The 18,021-nt window shown below is 52.2% G+C and overlaps 1 protein-coding gene across 1 annotated transcript; it reads left to right on the top strand.

Moving 5' to 3' along the window:
* Positions 1-4,003: 4,003 nt before the first annotated feature.
* On the top strand, positions 4,004-5,453 carry IWZ02DRAFT_503024 (uncharacterized protein; the record flags this gene model as incomplete). Its single annotated transcript, XM_066770319.1, has 4 exons — positions 4,004-4,145; positions 4,194-4,278; positions 5,030-5,097; positions 5,146-5,453. The coding sequence occupies 4 exons, from the start codon at positions 4,004-4,006 to the stop codon at positions 5,376-5,378; spliced, it is 528 nt and encodes a 175-aa protein (XP_066618130.1). The 3' UTR covers positions 5,379-5,453.
* Positions 5,454-18,021: the final 12,568 nt, after the last annotated feature.

The raw sequence follows: 18,021 nt of genomic DNA, 5'->3' as shown, positions 1-18,021 counted from the left end.
AGCATCCCCAGCGAGAGCAAGGTGAGCGCATATATCAGTAACATGCAATTGTCGACATTCATAACACTTACCTAAGCGCGTGAACCCCGGCACAGTCAGCAGGCCGAGCGCGTGTTAGCCACATTCTTGCAGATGATGCAGATGCAACGGGAGCAAGAGCGCCATCACGCCATGGTCGCCAGCCTCTGGGAGAATCCCGGAAAGCCGAACCGCGCTTCGAGGCTCTAGACGACGACTAAGGAGGTTTCGGGCGCAGGGAGGGTGCGCTGGCTGGGTAGATATAGGGAAGCGTTGGAACACACTCAAGTTTCCCTTCTTCATGAGATAAACTTCGGATCTCCAAACCGTACATTCATGATGCTCTTTCGAGATATTTTTAATGCCTTGATGGTGGTGGTTTGCGCAGGAACTATCTTCGGGGCTCCCAGCTTCTTGTAATGGGTCCTGGACACGATTCCAGCTTCAATTAACTAGACTGGTTCAGGTCTATCCAGACTCGACCGAGATGGCATTTTCAGCCCTCCTCCAGTCCGCCATCAAGCTCAACGCGGAGGCCGACCGCGCCAAAGCGCAGAGCAGCGCATTGTGGCTCAAGGTCCATAAGATGCTCAATAAATGGAGCAAGCTGCGCTGTTCCAAGCTCCAGACAGCGGCTGGAAGGGAATGAGGGGCGGGACCGTGTGCGGGCGTGGCGGAGGACCACCAGGGGCTTTGGGGCCCGTTGAATTTGTCTTCCTCAATTGAATCGAGTTTGTCGTGCATTGAACCGCAAAACTTGTTCTCTTAAATATTTCAAGCGCACTGACTGTCGTTTGCCTCCAGTGGTCCCCCCCAAAGCGTCGACAAGTCTTGGCGCACGCTCCGGGCGGAGGCATATTGGGGTCTCATGGGCGACAGCGACACTACCGCCAAACAACTCCGCCAAATTTTCCACACCATTGACCTACGTCTACATCCTCTCTCTCGTCTCCCCAGATCCGAGCGATCTCCTCTCCGGCGGCGTTCCTCTTGGTTAAGTGAGTCTCGCGCGATTCTTGTCTCTCGAGGTCGAAAAATCGACAGGCACGTTGCTGACGCTCCCAGATAGGCCAAAAATCCGGCAATAGACTTATACGAGGAGCTCTACTCTTCAGAGAGGATTTGTTGAGGTAAGCGCCGCGCAAAACGTCTCCCTTGAGGGGCGGACACGTCAACGGTTAAGTTGCTGACATTTCCCGGCCAGAACGCTCAAACAACCTCATTTACTGGGACTGGAAAGTCTTTTCTTTTTACAGAGACCCAGCTCCATTGAGGTAAGTGCAGCCTCTCAAGATGGAAAGTTGCTAGGTCATGTCGCTGACTTGCCCCTCCAGGCTCGAGGTCCAACAGTTCATCAGACTGGACGATGTCTGCGAACCAAAATAATAACGGCGAGTCCAGTGCCGCGTCTATGGTAAGCCACCTCCAGAAAAATACATAATGCTCAGTCTGACAGCTTCCCCAGGCGCGCGACCACTGGTCCAAGTTGAAGTTCCCACCCATCGGCTCGATCGACAAGGGGGTGACGGAACTTGAGCAGCTCTTGGCCAAGCTCGAAGTCGCCAATGCCCAAAGCCAGGAGGAAGAGAAGGAGCTGGCCATGTACCGCGCAGCGGTCGCCAACCTATGTGAACAAGCGGCTCTTCGCAGGAAGAACATGGATCAGGGCGATGCCATGGAGCTCTAAAGCTAAGGCAAAGGATTGGACTGTATGTGTTGGATTCATGTACAGGCTCGGGGAAGACGCGCTGAAAAGTCCAAGTTCTTCTGGAAATGCTCCTAGACAAGACCTCAGACGGACGCGCTACCATGGAGCCCTGGCACGAGGCAAGATTTTGGGGGGTAGAGGCTCAATGGTCATGGGCCCCAAATACACAGGCTGGAGGGAGACGGGCTCGAATGGGTTGTGCTCGAAGCAGCAAAACTTGAAGAAATATTGAGGGACACGGGCTTGGGTACTGCATATCTTCTTGTTCTGCAAACAAAATCTCATCTCTCTTGACCTCCATTCTGTCAATTTTCGCCGGTAGTAGAGTAGTCATCGATGGCCAGAGTGGCCAGAATTAACACTTCGAGTTTCAATTCAATTTAACACATGCCGCGGAGCCTCTGGTCGGCACGGCCACGACGAGGGATATCTTGGGCTTGCCGACGTGGCATCCACAACAAACCACCTCCACACTCCGACCTCTTCGTTCCAACTGTCCACGCTTGTTTCGTCCACAGTGACGATTCGATCGACACATTTAATTATTGCAAAATCTTCCCCGGTCAAGTAAGTTCTCGCAACTCTCCCGCTCCAGGGCAAACAGTCACTGACCTCCTGCTGACGCTTCCTCTCAAGCAACATCCAAAACCCGTAAATACTGCAACAATGTCTGCTCCCGAGAACAATGTTCAGATGGTTACTGTCGTCATGGTAAGCGGTCTGGAAATTCAAGCCCAGCGGCATTTCACTAATGACCTCAAGGTCCTGGACCCATCCTCAACGGACATCCAACTCTACCCAATCTTCCCATCCGAACAGGAAGAGCTCACGGGCTTGGAGCACCAGACGAGCATGAATATCGTCAGCGTAGGCATCCTACGCCCCAGAAAACCCAAGGACTCTTTGTGCTAAAGGCTTGCGCAGCCTCACGAATCGGCCACCTCCGGCATCAGATTTTTCCCCGTGCAGCCTTCTGACGGGGAGAATCAGAAGCGCGAGACTCTCGTTGCCATGTTCGAGAAGAAGATGGAAGCCCTGATCGAGTCCGGCCTCGAGCTCCAGGGCGAGGTCGACATGCTCCGCGCGGCGTACGCCAAGCTTCATGAGCGTTTCTGCGTCGACACCGAGTTGTAGACTGCGGCAGGAAAGAGATGGACAGAGTGGATGGGGTACAGATTTCGCATGGTCAGGATGGTAGCGGAGAGTTGGGGGTCCTGGAGTCCATCAAAGGCATTGTTCTCGCACAAAAAAAGACGATCCTCTTTTCCCCTCATCTTCTCTTGACGCAAATTTTGTACTAGTCAGTAATAACTAGCGCTATTGGGTCTTGCATGACGGAGAAAATGCCCCCCGAAAATTGGTCCTGTCTCAGCGAGCTCCCTACCTTCTCGCCTGTTCTTCACCTCGGGCCCTTGTACACAGTCTCTTCGAATGATTGTTTCCGTATATGTCTTCCGCACGGGTTCCCTGCTAGAACTTTACAAAGTTACTGCCCTTTCGTAGGGTCTCTGTTCTACGAATGTAAAGACTTTCAAAGCCATCGTGCAAGACAAGCTAGTATCAACATGAGGCATCGCCGGCCACGTTGGGTAAATTTCGCCCATCCACGTTGAGCCAGACAACTCCAACAGCCTCACCAGTTTGTTGTCCACCAACAACTGTTTCCGAGACATTTATCAAAAGCTTCTCTTTCGCGGAATTGTCGTGGACTGGGAGTATCCCCAACAAAGTACTTTCCCATCTTTACCTGAGCTGGGAATCAGTTGCTGGACCCTGGGACTGTCTGTAATGCCTGGCACAGGCTCAGAGAGGCCTGATGGGAGCTGCCTCCGCTGCGGCGCATCTGGGCCTGGCTGGCTGGTCAAAGTAAGTCCATTTGACGAGACGATGACCGAGCCCAGGGCCAGCAGCGTAACACCGCCATTTAGACGTTCCTGATCGAGTACCAGAGCCTCGCCGACCACGCCGCTTGGGACGAAAACATGACCAAGCGATCTGAGTTTGAACGCTCTCGCTAACCGTCCTTTCAATGCCCAAGAAACGGGCAGTAGGCAGAGCATGCTAATGTGCCGCGCTTTGGTGGTATTCTGTCCAGTATATCAGGCGCTCGTTTGGGGATGAATGAAATGAGGAGGGACAGGAACTATGATTTGCTGCCGATGTCAGTACACATAGCGGGGATTCCGGATGAGGGAGGGGACAGAACTAGCTGACCGGATTTTTCGACGGATGGCTGCTCTCGGTATATTGCCTTTGGGACGAGCCTTTGCTGTCAGCATGACGACGCAGCGCTCCCAGTTGGCTGCACAAAACCTCGACACTGACCTGGCACAGGATATTCCGCTCCATCAAAACTTCAGCACCGCCCTCGTACTCTACTCCAGTGCCAAATGCTCTTCCTTCGACGACCCAAGCCCTGGTATTTCCTCTCCCTGCTTCATCTCTTCGCCAGCTTACCCACCAGTAGCTGCTGCATTGCCTTGCCTCGACGCAAGAGCCCTCGTTAACCACTTTCACCTTGTTGCGCCGTCCAATTTCGAAGACAACGACAAGTAAGTCGAAAATATTTGCAGGATGCCATGATCTATACCTGATATTCACAAAAAAAATCCAAAGCCACCACAATAAACCCATCCGGCATCGCCGCCTGCGTCTTCTTCGCCCTCGCCGTCTCGACCATGAATACGGTCATGGCCAAAATCATGTACGACAACATGCGGAGGGACAGGGGCCTAGAAAGGCCTTCCGGTGTCTCGAGAGCAGTCCTGTGGGTTGGAGGAAATTGGGATAGATAGTTGTGCGGAACGATAGGCCTGCCTCCAAATCAAGTCAAAACAATGAATCTTCTGGCTCTTTATCTTGTTACGCTTCTGCTGTGCTCTAATTTGCTGTCAACCATTCGCGAATGAAGCATTTATAATCAGCGCCGCTGGAAGTCATGCACACGCTGGTGGAGCATTCGTCTTCATTACCACCAGACTAGCTCGCGCGGCCAGGAAGAATTCATCCGAAAAGGGAGCAAATCAATGTCCTTTACTGGGAGCATACCCGCGCGCTGAATTCAAGACGTAGTGATCTGTAGGGATCATTCATTGCCGCCTGATGCCAGAGAGTATTTTCAAGTCCTTCTGCGAGCTGCGCCAGATCGGAGCGCTCGCCTTTAATTGGCGGCAAAGGGCCTCGCCCAAAACTGCGTCGCCAGTCCACGCTCAACCTCTCCCCAACACCATCCACCACAACACGCTCCAGGACAGGTACCGACCCCCCAGGACTTTCTGAAACCCTCCAGCTCATCTAAAACAGCATTATCAGCCTCCTCTACCCCCTAAAAACATCACCACCTTGCACCAACATCACAACCCAGCATCCTCGTAGGACCAACTCTCCCTCTCACCTTTGCGACGCGCTAACTTTCGCAGAACACGCAACCATGGAAAACCTCGAGCTGCTTGTCGGCTTTATCATCATCATGGCCGGTCTGACCATGCTCCTTGCCATTGTTGCCATGTTCAAGCACTGCCACCAGAGCCGCAAGGAGAAAAAGAAGAAGGACCTGGAGCTGAAGTCGCGCATCAATCAGCACCACCACGACAAGGTCTTCTGGCACGACGTCCTTGCAGACTACAACCGCCATGTCGACCAGGCTTCTTAGCGTGTTTGAGGGGTGGTTCAAGCGCGTTCGTCGCTGTGGGGAATGTAGAGCTGGGTAATGAAATGAAGGTCTCGGCTCGTTAACAATTGACTACGCCATGCATCTGTGAAGCCTCGAGTAAATTGCTCCCGGAATCGCGCTCTAGAGCTGTCTCCCAAAGCCTCTGAATGCATGTTGCCAGGCCCCTCCAAATCTGCCACCAACGCAAACCTAAGGCACCACCCTCCCATTGCGCTCACCGCCTAGCACGTCCAACACCCATCTTGGCCCACGGACCTAGGTCGTGCGCCTATAAACCTCCTACGTCATTCACTCTAGTACCTAGACGACTGAGCCCACTCACGCACCCATCCCAAGCCAGTATTTCCTGTGCGCCTACGTGCGTAGTCAGCCTTGCTTCCAGATCACTCGGCAGCACACAAAAACGCCTCACAACCTCTATCTACTCCTCTCTTTTCTTCTATATATTTACCTTGTAGGCAGGCTGACCGGGGAGGATCTTGATATTGTAACCCGTAGTTAGCCTGCCACCACCGACATTTGCACTGCTTGGCTCGCTTGGTCGCCTTGTGGGGAATGATGGGTGTAAGATGGAGACGCAGCTCAACTCGCTGCTGGGCGCTTTTGCTTGCCTGGTGAGCTTGAAGGGGTGCGGACACGGGTTTTTGCTTGTTCGTTTGCTGGCTTCGGTATTTAGTTAAATCCATTTCCTGGTGCTTCTTGTGCTTTGGCTCCTGTTCTCTACGTGATGTTGACTACCGTGTGTCCCACGGTTGCCTTAGGTTGGAGCAAGACCCTTAATGCTGTGATGTCTTGCTCAGCACTTGAGGGTCATTCCTGTGGCGCGAAAGCTGTGATGCAGTGGTTCTTCCTCCACGGGCCGGATTCGCGTGGCTTCAGCAGATGAAAAGTCTTTCGGTTAGCAGGCAATCAATGCAGCGTCAACGCTGGAGACCCGACGAGTATCCCTCGACGGCAGAGAAGTCTGGCAAGGTGGCCCAGCAGGGGCGCGTAGATTTCCCATCGCGCAGTGTCCACGCAAGGCGAGGCGCCTGATGAAAAGAAGGATAGCCCAAACAACATTCTCGTCAGTCCTTTGTAGTGCTAGAAAGGCAATACCGGGGGTGACAATCTCGGCGAGCCCAAAGGCTGCTGCTAGAGGCTAGAAGACTGTTTTGACTGCATCAGCAGACATTCCAAGTTCGTAGACGTGTCCAGGAGTCACTCTGATCAAAAATGAATTGCTTTTGCATCCTTATCAACAGCAAAGGGCAATGGGGAGAGCCCTGGATGGCCGCCGTGGTGTTGATGGTGTCGTATACCCGCCGACCCAAGGCGCTAGTCCCAAAGGGGTTGCTTTGATGAGTGGTGGGCGTGACTGGGGACTCGCCAGTCGCTGCCTCTCCGCCCACAAACGTGTTTCTTCAACATCCCATCTTCTGCTGCTCACCTGCATCTCAAATCAAGATATTCTCCTGTCGCTCCCTTCGTTTCCCCAGCTTCATCTTCAATCGGCACCATTGTTCCCCCTGTCGCTCGCCCTGTCGCCCTCGACGCCCGCGTCCCAATTTCCCAATGGTCTCAAGGGCTCGCCTTGACCGCAAGTCTTTTCCTCTGTAAGTGACTGACTCCTATTCAATGATACTGTCAGACATCTGCCATATGCTCAAGCCTTCGAGTCTTTGAGGACCTTCCCTCCTCGCACGCCGCGAGGCCAATCTCCCCACCAGCGGCCACAGCGACAGGTCTCACGCAGACGGCCGCTGCCGCCATCAAGGCATGACAGAGACATATCTCCTCGCCGAGTCTGAATTCCAAGCTCCGTTCAATGTTCGCTGCTGACCGATCTCCAAGGGTTCCCTGCATCTCGTTCACGTCCTTCCTGACATACCGTATTTCGTTGCCTCCCCCCGCTGCCGCCCTCAATCTGTCTTCAAAATCGACCTGACCATTCACATCGGCCCGGTGCCCTTTCATCAATCGATTGCCCTTGGCTTGATGCAAATATCCCACGGCCAAGATCGAAAGGAGTGAAAACAAGCCTGCTCACGCCTGGGACCAGTCGACGGATTGCAAAATCGGGCTCCAGTGGCTCCGATGGCACGGTAGACGGTACTGTGGGATTTTGAAAAGCTTCAAACCACGAAAGAAATTGTTGATTTTGTCTCCACGGGGTACCACTCGATCCTCGTATGAACATTTCGTACACTTCATTTCGGACACTGGATACCAGCTTCCTCGACGGCCTTTGGCAACGAGTCAGGACTTTCTCATTGGCTTGACGCGATGACCTCTCGGCCAAGATGAAGATAAATGAGACGAGACATGCAAACGCCTCTCGACCAGCCGTCAGATTGCAAAATCGGGCATCCGTGGACGGGACGGCACGACAATGTATTGGCGGTAAAAGATGGGTCACTTCAGCATTGCTACGACTCGTTTCCAGGAGACACCTTCGGGGCCTCTCGGAAGCAACGGTGCTTATCTCATTTCCGAAATTTTCAGCAGATGCTTCTGGCATGGTCCATTCTTCGAGTTCGGTCGAATATCCGTTGTCGACTCAGATGCTTCCAGACCAAGAATGACACGACCTGCCGAAACAATGGCGAATTCTCACAGACTTGCCGAAAGATTGCAAATTCGGGCCTCTGTTGGTCTTATGCGGGGTCCAGTCGTTGTTTGCAAAAGACGGGGTACTTTCCTGACCATCAAGGACGCGAGCGCGCGGAGCCCGCTCTGCTGTGCGTCAATTACGACACTGGCAGGCATCCGGCTACTTCATCAACAACCTTTTCCAATATCTTACTTTGCTGATTCTGCAACAGGCTCTTGTGTCTTCTTCCGTGTCGTCACGGCTTCCTCCACACCTTCAATCACGCCTTCCACTGGCTGACTGCAAGTGGCTCCGAAGCCAAGATCAACATGCCACCCAACACAATCGGCACTTCTCATGAGCTCGCCTGCCGACAGACTGAAAAATCGGGCTTCCATCGGTTTGTGAGGAGTGAAGATGCTTTCAGCCGGTCAGGGCTGGAAGTCCAGGGGAAACCCCACGTGGGAGAGTCCTCGACCCCGTCAAAACCATCGCTCTGTCTCGTCTCCGGACGCGGCAGGTGTGTTTGGTTTCTTCTCACGGCTTGGGCAGACATGCACATACGAATCCAACCAATACACAAACAATCCGATTCCAAATTCAACGAGGACAATCTTCTCCCAACCACGTATCGCGTGCCTCTCCCATATCCTGCACTCGGCCTGTACACCTTGAGCCCTGCCGCTCTATGGCACATCTCAAGCGGTTTTCGGCCAAAATCAAAATACACACGCCTCCCAGCGCCGCCTCTTCGCCGACAGGTTGCAAAATCGGGCATACATGGTTTGCGCGACGCGGGCTTCGACTGCTGCTTGGAGGGAATGACGAGGGAAAAGCGAGCAATCGTTTTCCATTATTTGACCGTGCAAATCGACAGTGACACCGTCGTGTCTCTGGATGCGGCGGTAGGACTGAATTGCAGCAGTCGTTGACGGCGGACATTTTACCTAGGTCGGTAGTTTTTCATTGATTTCATTCTTTAGTCTTGGATCTGAGGGCTATATTGCATACCTTACGGCCTCGACCACGCTCCAGGCAGTCCTTGTGGCTGGCTGCTGTGGTCGGAGCCAAGATCAACACATGCCTCCCAGCGTCGCAGATCCGCCGACGGATTGCGAAATCGGGCATTCATGGATCCAGCGTTGCGGACGACGACTGCTCCGTTGGTCGGGGAATTCGTTGGAAAAACACACGTCGGAATGCCGATCTAGCTGCCGTCATGTCTGCGGACGTGGTGGCGGGCTAGCTAGTATTGGGAGCAGTTGTCGAAGGGCAGACATGATAATTGGAGCTTTGGTTCTTCGATCCCTTCGCTTTTCCATGCTCCCGATAGATGTTCCCAGCATCGCCCAACACAGTACGCTCCCTCTTTCCGATCCCGCCATTGCGCCCGTAGTCTTTCATCAAACAATGCCATTATACAAATCTCGCGGGAACGGCACACCCTCCCTTTTCCGGCTGCCCAACCCCCCAAATCAATGCAGTTATCCCCGAAGTAGAAATATCCCGCCCCGTCTCTGCCTGCTGCAAGTCTCTTGCATCACCAAGTGGGCCCGCATGTTTTCGTGTCCATCGAAATTCTTTTGGCATCCCATACATCCGCCCGAGCCTCCAAATCCCCAGTATCCCCAAGCCCAATTCTTTCCGTCTCCCATCCTCTCGTTTTTCCAGCTCCACGCTAGGTTTGCTATGCGGCCGCCACTCCCGTATGCATCCCGATGTCCCCGCACACAAACGAGGTAAGGGGCAGCGGATCCATGGATCCCTGCATCCGCCCGCGCGTCCCCTAACCGACTGCGGCAGGTTGGACGTGCGCTGCGGCGTCCCAGTCCCAGGGAAGCAGGGCAAGCGCGAGTGGGACGGGGTGGAAGATAAATGGTGGTCGTGTGTTGTTGTTCGCGTCGGGTATGGGCGGGTGGGTGGGGTCGTGATTGGTTGCTAGGCGCTGTTCTGGCTGTGTTGCACGGCTGGGGATTGTCTTCGATGCTGTCGAGTTGCTTGATGCCTCAACCTGTACGGTCGGGATGCAGAGAATCGTGTGGCCCTGATGTCGCGTCCGCTGTGGCCGTGCAGTCAGTATGCTGTCTCTTGGGAAAGACAAGGAGGCGAGAGCGCCGCAGAAGTAGATTTCCATGCGTCTTTAGCGGCTCTTGTGTCCTTAGGCTTCTCGTACGCCAGCGCTACGATCAACTTGGGACTTTACTTCGTTGATCACCGCTTGTTGTGCCTGGGACGCGTCTCCCGCCGCTGGATGAGAGCTCATGGTTCTTTCGGAGCGGCAGAGGATCTTTCCGATCAGTGTTCGACGAGTGCCATTCCGGCGAATGGTAGGATGGCAGGGCTGTTCGTACTATGTCTGGTTTGGAGATCTGGTGCACCGTGTAGGTCTGCTGCTATGTCCGCTATGCTTGCGCTGTCGCTGTACCGGGAAGTGTGAGGGCTCTGGAGCCATAGAAGGTCTGGGAGATAATCCTAGATATCTTTTGCACTGCAGATACTCTCCTCTCCTGTTCTGGCCCGACTCTGACGCCCAGGAGGAGTATTTCGTCAAAGTCCGGTTTTCAAGCAGCCGTGACCTCGTTTGACGCAGGTGTTATGATTCCAGAGCGAGCGAAAGCCGGCCTTGTGTAGTTGCCAGTGATAGATTTGGCCAGGGGAGCCAACCAATGCCCCGTCGCGTTGCTGCATCTTCAGTCTTTGTGGTCTCGAAGAAGCGCAGCCGCTGTCTCGATGAGCTGAATGAATCTGATAGCAGACCAGGCATTTAATGAGGTGGAGTGATGGCGGAGGTTTGCTGAAGGAGGCAGAGTTAGCAAAATGCAAGTCTCCAAGCTGCGACCGCCGGAATGATACTCAACTGATGGGTGCCAGGCTGTGTGGAGCGACGATGGATGTTTGACAAATTGGCAGACCTCTAGACCGGCACAGGTGAATATCAAGAGCCCATGGACGGACCAGGCGGTGTTGGCCTCTCCATTCAACTCCTCTGTCAAGGCGTAGTCCCAATATTGCGCCTCCAGATTAGTCACCCCCCGGCCTTGTCGGTTTGTTTACTCCCACAACCCACCGTCCGCCCACAATCACCATCCAAAATCCAACCCGTCACTCTGCCGTCCCCATCATCCCATCGTTGAATCTTTGATGTAGGTGCTTGCGCATCTTCTTCTCTCCCCTCTCCACCATGAGCACCGCGCAGACTTGAGACCTCTGTCACTCTGTGCTCAACTCTGGCCGCTGCATCAGGCGGTGCCCTCGCTGTTTGCCCAACTGGGTCGCAGCCGGGGCACTGAGCGATAAGCGGCGAGTTCCATGACAGTCGAAATATCTGACGTCTTCTCCTCTTCATCTGCAAGCAAATAAATGTCGAATCATCGCTGGCGGGCTGCAAGGTTGATTCCACTGAACATGGGCTGCGACCCACGCACACGGTCCCTCGTTCCCAACATCACCCCGTCCTCTGTAAGTTTGCCAAACTCCTCCATCCACACAAACCTCTCTTCCCTGATGACCCCTTCACCAAGATACTTGAGCACTGAGACACTTGCTCCTTCACAAGGGAATGTTCTTGCTCTAGTTTATCTCGTCAGCTTGAACCGGGCCCGCAGCCTTTGGAGCAAGGACAACGGACCTGCATGATGCTACAAAGGCAAAGAGTCTGACCTCATCTCCCGCCATTTGACGCTCCCACTAGCTAAAGACCTTCCTGCTAATCACCTACCAGAATCCAACCCCCCACCCCTTCGCGCTACATGGCATCTGGCATGGGTGGGTCTCTACCCTCTCTCCCTCCGTCTTTCATACATGATGACCTACTACACCTGTCCAAGTCATGCACCGTCGCTGTGGTCTGTCTCGTCGCTCATCGCGACAAACCCCGGCGGTTTGACAGTGACGACCCTGGGCGCTGAAAGTCTGCATAAGCAACCTTCTCTAGCTCGCTTCGAGTTCTTCGAGTTCTCACGCTCCGCGCTGACATGTTTTGCAGATAGACTCTCAATGCCTCTGGCGTCAGCGGTCGGCATTGACTGCTCAGCTGCCCTATCTTGTCGGACCAGTATTCTCGAGTAAGTCTTCGCCTCTAACCCCTCTGACCGCCTTCGCATATGATGAAAACTTTTTTTCGTCGTCGTTGTTCTGAATTCCTTGATGACTTATTTCTTCTGATTCTGCCTACATTCTCTTCTTTCCATTCGCTTGTTGCCGAAACTTGACTAACTCTCTCACAGAACACATCAAAGCCGCACCCACCTGTCTACCTTTTGGTAAGTCTACCTCTTCCCGTACCACACCACCCAGTGATGAGCCTGTTTTATAGGATGTCGTGCTGACTTTCTTGATGACATAATTATCTGAGGGTGCTGCGCTTTGAACTCCCTTGATCTCCCCGTCCTTTCCATGCTTTTGCTGACTTTCGTTCAGGAGTTTGTACCCCACCCACGGTGCTCCACTTGAGTAAGTCTACTTCTTGCCCAACTAACAAGCCCGATGATGACAACTTTTTTCCTGGATATCGATCTGAATCCCTTTATTACACACTTTGTCCGAGGGTGTCGCGCTTCGGATTTTCCTGACCTGTACCCTACCTTTCGCCACTTCTTCTGACCCTTCAACAGGATATGGTGCCGCATAGCTTCAACTTTGGCCACACGAGACGGTAAGCCCCATTTCCCACGCCCAGCCTCCCTCGCAAATGATGACTCCATTGGTGTTCCGACTTCAAATTCTCTGAGGACAAGATTTCTCTGATCCGCCATTACCACATCGTCTTGAACGTGTTCATCCGTCGAAAGTTTTCGCTGACCTTTGCCTTGACCGCAGATCTACTTGCACTCACAGTAAGCCCCAACACAAAACGCTCACATCCCGACTTCTGCACCTGATGAACACATTTTCCAATCGTCATTTCGAATTTTCTGACGACAACAATTTTCTCGCGTGACCGTTACCATCCCTTGTTCTGGTCCAGACGTTGAGGTTCCATACTGATTCGCCGTTTTGACCCAGCCCCCGGGTTTCGCAGCAGTCGTAAGTCTTCTTTGTTTCCCACCACTCGTCTACCTGCCACATTACCTGATGATATCCAAGACTTTCTTCATCGCTCTGAGATTCCCGAAGAGAACTTCGGTCTGATACCACCTCATACCTCGTTTCGCAGCCTTTGCTTCCGGTCCTGTCCACAGACTTTCGCTTCAGGCTTCAGTAGCATTCAACTGCTCCACACTCCTCGACTGTTAGTCTTTCCCCCCCTTCAACACGAGCACGCCGCATGATGATCCCTAACCTCTTGTTTGTAATTTAATCTACATGAAAACAACATTCCTTCTGACTCTCTCCACTTTTCACCACATTCGTCGCTGCTTCTCGTTCTCTTTACTGACTCTTTCGTCTCTAGAGGGCTCTCGAGGGGCACGAGGCAACGGCCAATCTTCTGTAAGTCGCGCAACTTCCTTCACCACGGCACAACCTGATGATCCCAACCTTCCATGTTCTGCTTTTGATTCGAATGAAACCAAAACTGCGTCTGACCCCTCTCGTTCCTCCCCATCTCTCGCACTGCAACCAGTCTTGTTAGCTGACACAGTCTTGGTCGCAGGCGTCTGTAGTGCTTCAACTTGTCCACGGTAAGTTCTCATCACTTGAACCACTCGCGGCACATGATGAGCTAAATCGTTCTTCTTTTCTTGACTTCTGTGAAATGAACAACCTTCTGATGCCCGTCTCTCCCTACCGCTGTCAGACTCGCTACTCAGGCTGCTCTCTCGACCGCTGCAAATAGAGTCGCCGAAAAGATGACCTGGAAAATCCCTTCTCGGCAAGTTCTCCCCTACTTCCCGTCGACTTTCCACGCAACTTTCAACATGGTGAAGATAAAAGATCGATGACGTGATCCCTATGATATCAACAACTTTCTGATGCCCATTTCTTCTTTCTGCCTTCAATCCCGCTGCTCAGGCCTTTGCTGATTCAAACACTGCACGCAGACTTGCCGATAGAGTGGCGTTGAATTTAGTTCCTCGGTAAGTCCTCCCCTGCTTCATGTCGACGATTCACGCGACTGGCACTATGATGAAAGAAAAAGATCTATGACCTGATCCCTATGATATAAAACCCTTTCTGATACTGCTCCAACCCATCCACTTTGCGTATCACGGGACGTGGATCCAGAAGCTGACAGCTCTTCGCGCAGGGTATGCACAGTCAGGCCCCGAGTCATACTCACTCGTAAGTCCTACCATACCACTCCACAACACCGGAAATGATGAGTAAAGGGTAAAACCCTGAGAAAATTGTGTTGAAAACCCTCTCTGACGCGATTCAACCTGCCGTGTTTCGACTTGATCAAGTCATTCAGCGGCTGACTGGTTCCGGTACAGACTACCCGCAGTCGAGTCTTGCACGGCACCATAACGTAAGTCCATAATCCCAGCAACTGCACACTCAAACATGATGAACCCATATCCAATTGTTCGTTTTGAAACAAATGAAAACACCTACATTCTGACCTGTTTCAATCTCCCCCGTCTTGAGTCAACAGAGGACTGCAGCAGCTGACTGGCTCTTGCTTAGGACAGCCGCAGTTCGCAACCTGCGCAATACTCTCTCGTGAGTCCACACCCCCCGCAAGTCCACAACTGACCGGATAATGAACCCAAACCCCATTGTTTGCTTTGAGCCTCCCCTCCCCCCCCCCCCCAAAAAAAAAAAAAAAGAAATAAGAAAAAAGAAAAAAAAAAAAAACACTGTCCTCTGGCGCGTCTCAACCCACCACTTGTTGATTCGATGGAGAGATACAGCCGCTGATTGATTCGGATGCAGATTTATCGAGAGTTATGCTTTGCGCAACATTCTGCTGTAAGTCGAACACTGCCCCCCTGACCAAAGCGACCTGATGAATTCATAACAATCACTCCATTTGAATTGCATGATACCAAGTTTCTTCTGAAGCGCTTCGATCCACTCCATTTCCACTCCCAGACAGGTTCAGCAGATGGCTGATTTTGGTACAGATAGTCTATCGGGCCTCGCTAGGCGCTCTTTCGTAAGTCCCCCCGTACGACTCCCGACTACAACACATGATGAATGCGGATTTCGCAGTGTGCTTCTGAACGACCATGATTTGAAGTCTATTCTGACCGCACCGCACCTCATCCCCGTTCAAGTCGAGAGACGAGTTCAGAAGCTGACTGGCCTCAGGAAGGATGATCCGCAGTTGCGCCTCGGGCGGCCCGGTTCTTTCGTAAGTCCAACTCTACTCCCCTGCCCAACTCCGCATGACGATTCAATTCATTGTCCTGAGAAAAGATGATCTCACTACTGTTCTGATGGCTTTGTATTCCGTCCTTACTGTCGTATCACGGGTCAATTCCAATGCTGACTCGCTGCGACGCAGATGGACAGCAACATAATGTCGTTTCCTGCCCATGTAAGTACCGCCTCTGCCGTCTCGGTACCTTGCATGATGAACCATAGTTTCTTCCTATTGAAACACATGAAAAAAACTCTCTTCTGACGTTTTCATCACTCCTCCTACTCTCCGTTATACAGTCAGTTCAGGTGCTGACCCGTTTCGAACAGAACTCGGCCAAAACAGCGCTGCGTCTTTCTCCCCTTGTAAGTTTCGACCGACCCCTGCTCCCTTCCTCGGTGCGTGATGACCTTCATCATCATTTTGAAAATAATGAAACCCCCAAAGCTGTTCTGAGACCCCTCACACATCTTCATTCTCGACCTGCATTTGATTGCAGCACGCTGACGTCGTTCTAGGACCAAGTCTGCTGTGGCGCCACCATTTGGGCTCTGGTCTTTTGTAAGTTCTGTCCTACCCTCGGCCAAGTTCCACATGATGATCACAACTTTTGTTCTCTCTTTGAAACGCATAAAATTTCCCAGGCGATCTGATTTGATCCAACAACACTTTCTCGTTTCCTCAATCCGATATTCCCGGCTGCTAACTCGTTTCGATCACAGATCAGCTACGAAATACCCCCGGAATTTGCTCCGTCGTAAGTTCCACCCCGTCTTCGAGTACAAGCTACGTGATGACCAAAACTTCTTGGAATTTTGAGACCTGTGAAAAGAAACGACCGTTCTGATTGCACACCAACAGCCCCTACCGTCATCAAATTAAGATACCCAGATGCTGATTTGTTTGTGACACAGTTTGGCGCAACATTGCCCGGTAATCTACGCTCTCGTAAGTCTTGTCCCGTTTTCCACTGAGTGCTGCATGATGAGCCCAAGTTGTATGTCCAGATTGTCATTTTGAAACACATGAAAAGCAGAACTGTTCTGATTCCACTTCAACACCACTCTTCTGCTTCTCCAGATAAAGACTTTCAGAGGCTGACTTGTTTGCGATGAAGAACGACAACGAAAGGATCCCGAAATCTGCTCCCCTGTAAGCCCATTCCAGCCTTCTACTGAAAACTGTATAATCAGCCCGACTTCGATGTTGTCGAGGGGAAGCCCAACTCTGCCGCTGTCAAGTCGAAACCCAAGCCCTACATTGTCACCTCGCACAGGAAGAAAAACTCGTTCTGAAACTACCTGTCCCTTCCATTCCCATTCTCAAGGAGCTATTGAACGCTGACCTGATTGCAGCACAGCAATTTGCCGTACCACAGCCCCAAATGACCCCTCTGTGTAAGTTACGTTCCCTTCAACACCGACACCGCCACCAGATCCATGATGATCCAAGTCCATATTTTGAGACCTGTGAAATCAAAAATCATTCTGAGCACACTGCACCTCCATCCAGGTTGGCCAAACACTCCATTGCGACGCAAATGCTGACATTGCTGGCCACAGATTTGTCGCACAAAAACTTCAAGCTCTGAACAGTGAGTCTGACCCAATCCCTTCTAGACAAACCACACGTGATGATACTTGAGTGTCCTTCTGAACGACATGAGCGAAACCTGTTTCTGACCTTGCTACCCTCTCACACTTTTCAAACACTCTCGGCGGGACCAAATACTAACAAATCACAGCACAACGGCCTTACCGCGACCCTCCCACCGGCAAGAAGCCAAAAGTTCTTCTCCCCTAGTTGCCCCAAAGATCCACCACACCACATGATGACCCTTTGATTCAACCTTGTGAGATATATGCACGAAAACGGCTTCTGACCTCCCGACCCCTGCCCTTGTGCTGACCGGGTCTCGCACTGCAGGTTTGCCGGGACTGTGGTGCTGGTCTCATTCGATGGTACATCCCGTCTCCCTCTCCTGTTGCGTCAAATGATGAACAAAACTTCCTTTCCTTTCGTCGGAAACACATGACCGAAACCCTGTTCTGATGATACAACTCCTTTCTATGTTTCTAAACCGTTAGCAAATCAAGTTACTGACTTGTTGCCATACTTCAGTTTCGCTACAACGGTACTGCGGCTTCAGCTCAATGGTACGCCAATTATCCCCTCCTGTTGCCCTGAATGATGAACCCTGAGACCCTTGCTGATTTCGAATGATCAAAAACCTTTTCTGACTTTACTTCTCCTCTCCATATTCTCTTCCCACTGCTGACCATATTGGCTGACGTCTCGCTGCGGTGCAGGTCGGCCGCTCCTTCCAAAATCCTCCTTCGGTAAGCTCACACGCTCTTCCACCGCCCATACACTTCATGATGATTCAGTGTGAGTGTATCGAGCCCGCAACCTCCACCCGTAGATCTGGGGCAATACGAGCTGAAAACCTTTCTGATTTTGTTGTCGTCCGAAACGTGCTGTTGGTCTTTGCTGTCGATCCATTTGCTGACGTGATTCAACTGCAGGTCTTTGGATGAAGTACTCCTATACATCTTGCTTTTGAAGTAAGTCACTTCCTGCGCCATCAAGCATTGACAAGGCGGCGCATGATGAACAGAAAAGAAGAAGAAGACACGGCAACCTGTCTAACGTTGCCACTCTCCCATGCCTCTCCCTTCTACAGACATTTGCTGGTTCGCGGGTCAACATGGCGTTTGCGGACCAGTGAGACTACGCTTCTTCCACAACTTCGACGGAGATCCCAATGCGGGCTTTTAACAAGGCTCATGTAAGACTATTTCGAT

Source organism: Phyllosticta citriasiana, assembly GCF_038021145.1.
Source record: "Phyllosticta citriasiana strain CBS 120426 chromosome Unknown IWZ02scaffold_19, whole genome shotgun sequence".
Classification (NCBI taxonomy): Eukaryota; Fungi; Ascomycota; class Dothideomycetes; order Botryosphaeriales; family Phyllostictaceae; genus Phyllosticta; species Phyllosticta citriasiana.
The sequence above is the reverse complement of the archived record's forward strand: the minus strand, read 5'-3'. Positions and strand labels throughout refer to the sequence as shown.